This window comes from Orycteropus afer, unplaced genomic scaffold (genome assembly GCF_000298275.1).
Source record: "Orycteropus afer afer isolate SDZICR_OR568_19922 unplaced genomic scaffold, OryAfe1.0 scaffold00241, whole genome shotgun sequence".
Lineage (NCBI taxonomy): Eukaryota > Metazoa > Chordata > Mammalia > Tubulidentata > Orycteropodidae > Orycteropus > Orycteropus afer.
This window is the reverse complement of record NW_006921828.1, coordinates 2,764,743-2,775,518: the sequence shown is the minus strand read 5'-3', so window position 1 is coordinate 2,775,518 and position 10,776 is coordinate 2,764,743. Positions and strand designations below refer to the sequence as shown.

Sequence of the window (10,776 nt, the reverse complement as noted above, 5' to 3'; positions counted from 1 at the left end):
GATGGGCTCGAGTATAGCATGGATTGTGGGGCTGGCGCGGGATCGGGCAGTGTTTCGTTCTGCTGTGCATGGGGTGGCTATGAGTCGGAAACGACTCGACGGCACTTAACAACAACAACAACAACAAGCAGAACTTGTTTCTCACTCATTAATTGCTGACGGAAATAGACTTAATCTATTGAACACTTGTAGATTCTAAGTATTTGGAAGAGATAAAGTAGCTCTCAAATAAGTTACTTTTCAGGTAACATAGAATGAAAAAGGAGAGCTACCTCAGTGGTGACCAAGCAACAAAGACTTAGGATCCTAAGACTATTAAGTATTTGTTAGTGAAGTGCTTTTAAAACCAGGACTCTATGTGGGCTACCCTCCTCCCTCCCACACACAGACAGAATGAGATGACTAAAGTAGAGAGACTTTATTCCCATTTATCTGTGTAACCACATTTCCACTATGGCCAGAAAATTAGATCATAACCAATACTTACAGGTGTTTCTTACAGTTTTTCACAAGAATTAAGTGATAACTAAGGAGTCTCTGGGTTATTCAAACAGTTAAGCACTTAGCTCGTAGATGAAAGGTTGGCCATTTGAACCCACTCAGAAGCTCCTTGGAAGTTAGGCCTGGCGATCTGTGTCCAAAAGATCAAAGCCTTGAAAACCCTGTGGAGTAGCTCTCCACAGGTCTGAATCAACTCGATGGCAACTCACAATGAGTGATAGTTAAATCACAACCATTTAAAAATCTCATTTTTTTTTTTTTTACTGACACATAATTTATGTTTTACATTCTTTACTCTATTTAAAAAGAAACCTCAGTATTATTTTAGCTATATTTTTTAAATATTGGTCATTCCTAGGTTTACTTAGTGTCTTGTTTCTCCTAAAGTAATTAGATAGAGCTCAGCCCCATACTATAGACACTAAATAGAAAATGCAAACATAAAAAATTACACAGTATCTGGCCTGTGGGAAGATTGTTGGTGGGGTTAACCTCAACTGTCATTTTCTGTCTTTAAGAAGCAATTTTCAAATATTGGTAGAATGGCTAAATCAGCACTTTAAGAAAGCCACAATGCCTGAGTAGGACCAGTTCATGTTATTAATAGATGTAAACTCCATGTGAGTCTCTTAGAAGATATATCTGAAAACTATTTGCCTACTTAACAGTTGCTACATGAACATAAATCAACAATCATATATATGCAAAGACAAGCAGTTTTCTGTCTTCACTTTGATTTCAAACTAAATAGCAATAATCAAACCAAGTCTAATTCATAAAATTTAGAATGTTTGTAATTTTTAATTGTGCAAAAGGAAGGTGTACAGGACAAAGATAAATTCCATTTGGCTGGTTTTATGTTATGTGACGGTTAGGCTGAGAGTGATGCTGGGAACTAAGATATGGAGAAGGGGGGGGGGGCTGCAATGTCTGTGACAGAAAGTAGAGGGCATGTGCTGAGAGTGGAGGGGCTGTTTCCTGAGGAAGGTGACCAGTCGCCCAAAATCAGAGGGTGACAAAATGGGGACCCAGACAAACTGATACTAATAACTCTGCAGAGCTGATATGGGGGTGGGGTCAGTAACTAGATTTTCTAAACAGTGGCAATACTTAGAATCCAAAGGATAGCATGTTATGGTTTGAGGCTTGGAACTGGGTTAAAATGGGATCTGGCTATATTTGGGGTGAAACATAAGGTCAAGAGCTGACCTGAGTGTATGGACTATAATGAAATGGGTGGGGATTGGAGCAAGACTCTCATTTAGAAAGCAAATAAAGAAGCACCTGAAAATTTAATTCTGCAAGACAGTCAAAAGAAAACTGTCAAAAGAAGAGTCAGTTTAGGGAGAGGAATAGGATAAGGCAACGAGCAGGGCTTTAGGCACAGTCGGCAGCTTAGTTAGAACATGGATGCCTTGAAGGTTATTCTGGGCATAAAGAATACCCACTTTAACACAGCAAGATTAAATTTGGCCCAATGACCTGTCAGCCTAGTTTGGACTACTTAAGAAACTGGGTAAACCTGATACTGAAGGTGAAATCTTCCTGCCAGGAGCTGAGTAGATGTGGGGAGGTAGAAACAGAGTCAGAGGAGGAAATAGAGCTCAGAGAAGTTACACAATTGGTCCAAGACACATTGTTAATATGAGAGCTAGAGCAGGAAGGTAGGTGTCCTAGTTTCATGCTTTTACCCCAGTCCTATGGTAAATACAAAATGGCCCTGCTGAAATCACTATGCTGTGGAATGCCATGATTTATTCTTTCTGGATTCTCAGTATAATCTCTATGGATAAGTCCAAATCAAATCAAATGATGGTGCCTTGGAGAGGTTTCCAAATAGCTTAGTTTTGCTGGGGCAAGACCAACTTGATTTTATCATGCAGAGACACAGGTTTTCCACCCTGCCTGCAAATTAGAGGCACCTGGATACTTTTAGGTCCCTTGATAGTGCACATCATTTGTTCCTGACTACTAACCTGAAGTTTGGCAGTTCAAATCCATCCAGCAGGACCACAGAAGAAGGGCCTGATGATCATGATCTGCTTCCATAAAGATTATAGCCAAAAAAAAAAAAAAAAAAAAACAACCCTGATGGAGCAGTTCTACTCTGTTAACACATGGGGTTGCCATGAGTTGGAATTAACATGATGGCTGGGGGTATTTTAAAAAAGACAAATGCCAAAGTGCTCTCCCTCAATAAATTCAGATTTAGTTGATGTGGGGTAGCATCTAAAGAATCACTGGTATAGAGAGGACTGTACTTATTTCCACTGTTCTGCCCACCTGCGAGGAAAGGACACATTCCAGGCAAAACAACTCTTGGCACTGCCGTTGATTAGCACATGACCTTGCATAAGCTCTTTGCTTTAATTTACTTATCTATAAAATACATGTTCTTACTTCTTACAGAATTATTGTGAGGATAAAAGGATATTATAATGTAAACAAAAACATTACAAACATCATCAAGAACTTTACAGATGTTCTGTGATAAGATCCCTGGGTGTGATTTATGTGAATCAGGTCCAACTTTAATGGGGATGAGTGCTCTAAATTTGGTGCAAAAACACCTGACAATAACAATTCTAGCTCGTTTCTCTCAAACTCATAATAATGAAAATAATCTCAGAACCTGAATTGAATAGTTTTCTTTTTTATACTCTAGGAAGTCATACTTTCACTAAGAATAACGTGGAAAGAGATGTGATGCTGTTGCATGAATTTTACTATTACATTTTGTTCAAACATCAAAATATAGAAATCACTATGATCAAATGTACCATGCTACTTCTGAATATGAGCACCAAAGAAAAAGCTGGGTTTTCCTTGTTGTTGTTGTGTGCCATCGAGTCAGACCCGACTGATAGCGACCTCTCCTTGGGTTGCCAAGGCAGTATCACTATGGAAGTAGAGTGCCCCATCTTCCTTCCGACAAGTGGCTGGTGGGTTTCAACTGCCAGCCTTCTGGTTAGCAGTCAAATGCCTTAGGCACTATGCTACCAGAGCTCCTTCCTTATTATCAACAATAAAAATATAGAAAGTCAAAGATAAAGCCTTTATTTTACATTGTTTTGAATATGAATTTGATGTAAGATATATCCATCCCTTTGGCTTGGGCAATGTGTAAATCAAAGCTCTCCATGTCAGGAGGGTGGGACCTAGGTTGGTTTTGGAAAAGGTGATCCAAGTGGGAACATCTTAAATTTAGTCCTTCATCAGAAATCAACTAGGGTTTCTTGAAACAACAGTTTTTAAGACTCTGCCTGAAATTTATGAAATCAGAATATCTTTGGGAAAAGGTGGGCCCTTCGTGGCTTAAGAGGTCATCTTGATGATTCTCAAGCAGCCTGAAGTGCTGAGCTTGCTCTATGGTTTCCATACACACATCCCACTTCAGGCTAGCGGGATCAGATCTACCTCAGTGCCTCTCAAATTTCAATGTGCATATGAACCACCAGGGATCTTATTGAAACCTAAGGTATGTCTGCCTTTTTAACTGACTCCCAGAAGCAAGGATCTTGGTGATGTATAAGAGGAGGTTTGGAACCCCTGTTGAACTTTTCTTGAGAATTTCATGGTGAATAACGTGCCGATTTCAATACATGGGAGGGAAGAATGTTGAAGTACCTTGGTTCCATAGCTCTTTAATGAGAGCTTTGTTAAAAGTCATGAATCCCTGCTACCAAAAGATCCTGGAGTTGGTGGAACACAAGGTGAAAATGTTAACATCAATCATCCCTGTTTCTAATATGAAGGAGCACCAAGCACAACCAAAGCCCATCATTGTGATTCTGTTTTTGGGTGCTTGTGTCAAGATTTCATAGCGAAAAATCTATGCAACATCACATTGGAATCAGTATATATAGAAACCAAGGGATGAAAAAGATGCTACCCATAATGACTCCAAACCAAAAAACCAAACTCACTGCTGGCGAGTCTATTTCAACTCATATTGAGTTCAACTCATATTGGCATTCTGGTTAGCAGCCAAATGCCTTAGTCACTACCTGCCACCAGAGTTCCCACCCACAATGATTGGTACTCAAAAAAAAAAAAAAATCTCACTGCCTTTGAGTGGGTTCCAACTCCTAGTGACCCCTCCTTGGGTTTCTGAGGTGGTATCTCTATGGAAGGAGATTGCCCAGTCTTCTGAGGAGTGGCTGGTGGGTTTGAACCACTAGCCTTCTGGTTAGCAGTCAAATGCCTTAGGCACTATACCACCAGAGCTCCCATATTGCTTGGTAGAACACTGGAAATATCTGCTGACTGAAAGGCTTTTCAAAATAGATTAATTGCTGCTTCTTTTTGTGTTATCCAAAGAAGGTCTGACATTTCACAGCTTTTGAAACAGGACATGCAGCATTGCTTACAATGGATATCATGCCATTACTCAGTACCCCACTGGTATAATAAAAGGCTGACTCATTTCCGCTTCTCTGCATGATCTGTTACAATTGAAACTGGGAAACCATATGTTGGAACTAAAACGCTCAGTGAGTCCAGTAGTTTATGGTGAATCTGTTAGTTTCCAGGTATGCAAAGCCTGGAAAAGCAATCAGAGAATCTTTGCTGCACAGCTCATATTGGAGAGTTTCAGATAAATAGGTGGGGGGCAGGGAGGATTTCATCTCATAATCATTGACTCCACTGCCCCAAACCGTTGGATGTCTGAGATGCTCTCTTTCAATCTTAAAGATCTTTTTTGTTGTTTTCTTCCAAATTTCCTTTCCTTGCCTGCCTTACCCACAGTGTTACTGTGCATATGGTTTCTAATAGAGCCCATAATGAGAGTATTTATTTCCTTGTCTGTCACCACCAAGATTGTCAGGAATGTCAGCAGAGCTCAAGGAACAGGATTTCAGAGCTGCTGCCTGCTGCCAGCAGAGACAAGCCCATTTCAATAGATGTCTACAGATATTTTTAATATATTTCTCTGTGGGAAGGGGAAATTATTCAGGTACCTTATTGAGAATGAGCACAGCATTGCTTCATATGTTTTGCCTCCTAAAGATATCATTATACCAGGAAGCAGTGCATTTTTTCCCCCAAATATACCTACAAGATTAAATTGTATAGTTGCTGCCATGTAATGAAAGCTTAAGGTGGTGACAGTAGCCTGCAGAAGAAATTAGCCAAATTTTCAATTCTTATTGTGATTAGATTTCACATTATGAAGAGAAGTGCTGATCTGAGTGAACTCTACCTTAATCTAAATAAATGTATTTCCTTTGTTAGGTGGTTTATTGGTATACAGGGCAGACCTTCAAAAATGTAAACATAGTTGACAGAGAAGCTATTTAGTTTTTATTCAGTAAAAAAAAATTATATATAATGACAGCAATAAAGAGCATCCAACAGATTTTCCTTATTTTCTTCACTTAATAGATAAGTAAACTGAAGCAGAAAGAATTTGAAGATATTTGCTGAACATCAAGTGAATGTTAAACAGAGCCAGGACCAGAATTCATATCCAGGATTCCAAACTTGTGCTCCTGGTGGTACCTCTAGGGGAAAACAAATTCATAACGAATAAATCCATTTCCCAAAACACAAACCCCTTAAATCAAACCTAGCTTCTCTGTTTGTCTTCACAAACCAGACCAGCTGAAATTAGCTGCTGTTGAATTGATTCTGACTCTTGGCAACCCCACACATGCCAGCAGAACTGTGCTCCACAGGGTTCTGATGATTGCTGTTTTGGAAGTAGATCACCAGGTCTTTCTTCTGAGGTACCCTTAGGTAAACCTGAACCTCCTACCTTTTGGTTAGCAGCCGAGCATGTTACCTGCCTGCCCACCTAGGGGCCAGACCTCTAACAAATTCATGTCCTTGATGCAGACCCAGAGAAGCATCTGCCTCTCCCACCCTATCATCTTGCTTAAAGTGCAAAACTTTTAGTTATTTGGCTAATTGTTACTCCCTGCTAGACATTGTAACTGCAGTATTAGACGAGATAAGGAAACGTTACACCTTCGAAATATAGGACAGAAATGAAAGGGTGTTTTCAAACTCTAAACTTGAAAAAGTTGGCTCTTCCACTCATGTTTAAAACCAAATAGAAAAATGAGGACAATCATAAGGATAGATGATATAAAACTAAACATTAGCCTGAATTTCCAAGAGCAAAACTGTTCAATTTTGTCATCACAAACATTAGTAGAATCTTAACAAATATCACAACTTATACCTATAGTCTGATGTGCAACTGATGACGGGGAGGACACAGGGCTGGTCAGTGGTCCACTCCATTGTGCGTGGCTGCTGTCAACAGCAGCTACCAACAACAACAACATAAACCTACACATGATCAAACCTATTTTTTACAGTCATCTTCACCTTTTAGTCAAGAGATTGCTATTCTTTTTAATAGACTCTGCCAGTTGGCGGCACAATATCTCTCCACATTCTTCTTTATTAAGACAACTATGTGTTGTTTTTTTTTTTTTTCCTCAAGCCATGACATATCTGCTTAAAAAAACTTGATTTTTCAGTCTCTCTTGCTACTCAGAATGATCAATGAAATGTAGGCAAAACAGGCAAAAGTCCTTGGGCAAAGCAAACCTTCCATAATTCTAAGGCACACTGTAAAGGAGAAAGTTTGAGCCTTTTGTCTTTTGTCTTCCCACTTCTTCCTATCAGGACTAAAGATTTAATGCCTGAGCCATGCCACATGCTAAGGACTCCAGAGAAGGATAGAAATGTCTTGGGTCCTGGAAAACATATCAAGAAGCTGCTGCCAGCATTAGAGTACATGCCTTTGGAAATCTAGAGCGAGGAAACAACAGACTCCAATCTATTTAAGCAGGTTTAGCTTGGTTTTATGTTACTTGCAGTCAAATGTATTTTTAACTCATCTAGTTATTAAGAGTTTCCACAAAGTGATCTTGGATTCTGTGGTTCAGGGATTTTGGTTCCTGAGTCTGATTCCTTCTCAGAGCAACAAAGAGATGAAATGAAGCAGAGTTGTCTTTTTTTTTTTCTTTTTAATTGTTGCAAAATACATATATAAATTTTGCCCTTTTAACCTCTTTCCTTGTACATTTCAGTGGCATTAAGTACATTCACAATGTTCTGCCACCATCACCACTATCTATTCCCAAACTTCCTTTTATCACCACACACAGAAATTCTAAGAGGCAGTTTCTTTTTTTAACCCACTAATAGGAGCTCTGGTAGCATATCGGCTAAAGCACTTTACTGCTAACCTTCTAGAAGGCTGGCGGTTCAAACCCCCCAGCCACTCCTCGGAAGGAAGGTTGGGCAATCCTACTTCCGTAGTGATATTGCCTCGGAAACCCAAGGAGGGGTTGCTATGAGTCGGGGCCGACTCGATGGCACATAACAACAACAACGTCGTAAGAATCAATGGTACTGTTAGCTATCTTGCCCTATGAAGCAACTGGATTCTGATTTCAATGGAATCAGGTGCCTTTCCCCAGTGCCAGGTAGACAGCAGTGGAGTGGAACATTTGCACAGTCTGATATTTTCCTATCCTAATTATGGGGGCATCCACTATGGTTCTTCCTCTACATGGAGGAGCTTTGGGAATCTCTATAAATGACACTGCCCCCTTACCTGGTGCCAAGAGGGGGAACGTTCAGTTAAAAAAAAAAAAAAAAAGCAGTCAGTGAAGTGTGTGCATGCTGATGCATTTATATTTACCTCCAGAGTGGGGTGGAGGGCCGCACAGGAGCACCATCCCTTGGCCTTGACGGACAGACACAGTGCTTCGAGTCTTTGTTTTAAAGTTTTCAAGATCTATCAGGAAAAATAAAGGAAAAAGGGTTTAAACTTCAAAGTCCTACAATGTTATGGAAGAATATTATTATTTCAAAAGAGGACAGCTGTCTGTTATAAAACATTCTTTGTAGCACGTGTGCCAGGGAGTTCAGTTTGGCTCCCTTTCACAGGGTATGACCCTTGTCTTCCTTGAACTTATATCTGTGTTGTCCAGCAAGACATGTGGCTATTTAAATTTAAATTAACTGAAATTTAAAGATAAACTCCTCAGTCACACTAGCCATAATTCAAGTGTTCAAAAGACACATGTGGCTAGTGGTTACTGTATTGGACAGTCCACACACAGAGCATTTCCATCACCAGAGAAGATTCTGGTGGACAGTATAGGTCTACAGGAAGAAACTTGGGTTTAAAGATGCAAAGTGGCTTGTTAAAGAGCTCTGTGTAATTAAGTGTCATTATTAGGATGCAAATTCATATTTTCTGATATTCAGTTCTGTCTCTTTATAAACCATTCTATGAGATCCAATTATATTTTCTCTATATACCTAGAATATGAGTTTCTCTCTCTCATTTGAACCCAACAATAATTATATGAGTTAAGTATCATTCATACCCTAATTATGCAAACTGGAAAACAGAAGCACAATGAACTTTGCTAAAGGCTATAGCATTTGTGAGTGATGGAGCTAGGATGAGATCCTGGACAGCCTTGCAGCAGTTATAAAACTAAATGTTCCCACACTAAGGCTTAGTGTCAGGTAGGATTCAGGACACAAAACAAATGTATACACATACATGTCTTGCGTACCATCTTCTTCTGGAATTAGGCAAATTTTTAAGCTTACATATGATTTTTTCATTACTTATTTATAAAAATTCCATTAAGTAACATCTGATTACAAGCTCAAGATGCAAACATTCTGAGAACACAGCTTCTGCTCTATATAGACTTAAGAGTTTATAGGCAGAACTGACACGTAATACCTAATTAGGGTAACCCCAAGACTGCCAGAGTCAGCATGCAAATGGGGCACTTGGAATAAATTGCATACACAAAAGAAAAAGTAGGATCAAACTTAGGGACCCTAACACAATGGCATATAGACATTGTCGAAAATAACTAAAACACAAACAGAAGACAAACTAGATGACTGGGATCTCCTAAAAAATAAACATTTATATGCATCAAAAGACTTCACAACAAGAGTAAAAAGAGAACCTAAAGACCGGAAAAATATATTTGGAAGGGACCTATAAAACAAGGGAGTAATCTCTAAAATTTATAGGAAACTTCAGCACCTCAACAACAGAAGAGACAAATAATCCAATTAAAAAATGGGCAGAGGACATAAACAGACACTTTGCTGAAGAAAACATTAAGTAGCTAAGAGATACATGAAGAAATGCTTGCGACCATTAGCCATTAGAGAGATGCAAATCAAAACAAAAATGAGCTACCATCTCACCTTCACATTAATAACAAAGTTCTAAAATAACAGAAAATAATAAATGTTGTCAAGGCTGCAGAGAGAATAGAATCCTCACATACTGCTAGTGAGACTAAAATTGTACAACTGTGGAAATCGGTATGGCACTTTCTTTAGAAATTGGAAATAGAAATACCATATGATCCAGCAATCTCACTCCTAGGGATATACCATAGAAAAATAAGAGCTGTTACACAAACAGACATATGCACACTCATGTTCATTGCAGGATTTTTCACAAGCATAAAAAGATGGAAACCACCTAAGTGCCCATCAGTAGATGAACGGATAAGAAACTATGGTACATACAAAATATGAGACATCAACACAATGGCATTAAGGAAAAGGAAGACATAGAGAGGTGCATGGGAAGTACAGATAACAAATATGAACCCTTTTGCACATATCATACTGCATTGTCAGTGATGGCAAACATTGATATACAGGTAGATAGATGGGGGAACAGGCTGAACTATTAGGTATGTCTATGCAGGGGGCAGTGTGCCTGTGACCATGTATAGGGTTGGCAGACAATGTTTTTTACAAGTGTATTTGTATGTTCTGTAAGAATTTCCAGATATATAGGAGAGATGACAAGTGACAAGGTTGTAGTCACTTCTTGGCCACAACCATCTACCTACCCAGAGGGAGTGAGCACTTGGACCTGTAGGCTCTGGACCATGGTCGCAGGGGACATCAAGCTCAAATGGCATAACACTACACAAAAAAAACATTGTTCCACATCCTACATTGACAAGTAGTGACTGGGATCTTAAAAGCTTGCAAGCGGCCATCTAGATGCAATGATGGGTCTCTCCTTGTCCAGAGCAAGGAAGAATGAAAAAACCAGAGACATATGGGAACAATTAGTCCAAGTGACTGGTATATCATGCGATCCTCAGCCTATATGATTACGAGACCAGAGAACTAGATGGTGCCCAGCTACCGTGGTCAACCACTCAGAGAAGGATGTAGGAGATCCTGGATAGAGTGGGAGAACAATGTGGAGCAAAACTCAAAATCATTAAAAAAAAAAAAAAAAAA

General features: G+C 39.3%; 1 protein-coding gene across 1 annotated transcript in view; it reads right to left on the bottom strand.

Annotated features, from left to right (window-relative positions):
- CNTN4 (contactin 4) overlaps nt 1-10,776 on the bottom strand; it is a 566,343-nt gene that overhangs the window by 428,577 nt on the left and 126,990 nt on the right. The window contains exon 4 of the mRNA XM_042782091.1: nt 8,165-8,260. Coding sequence (XP_042638025.1) covers nt 8,165-8,260 — 96 coding nt within the window. The remainder of the gene's footprint in view (nt 1-8,164; nt 8,261-10,776) is intronic.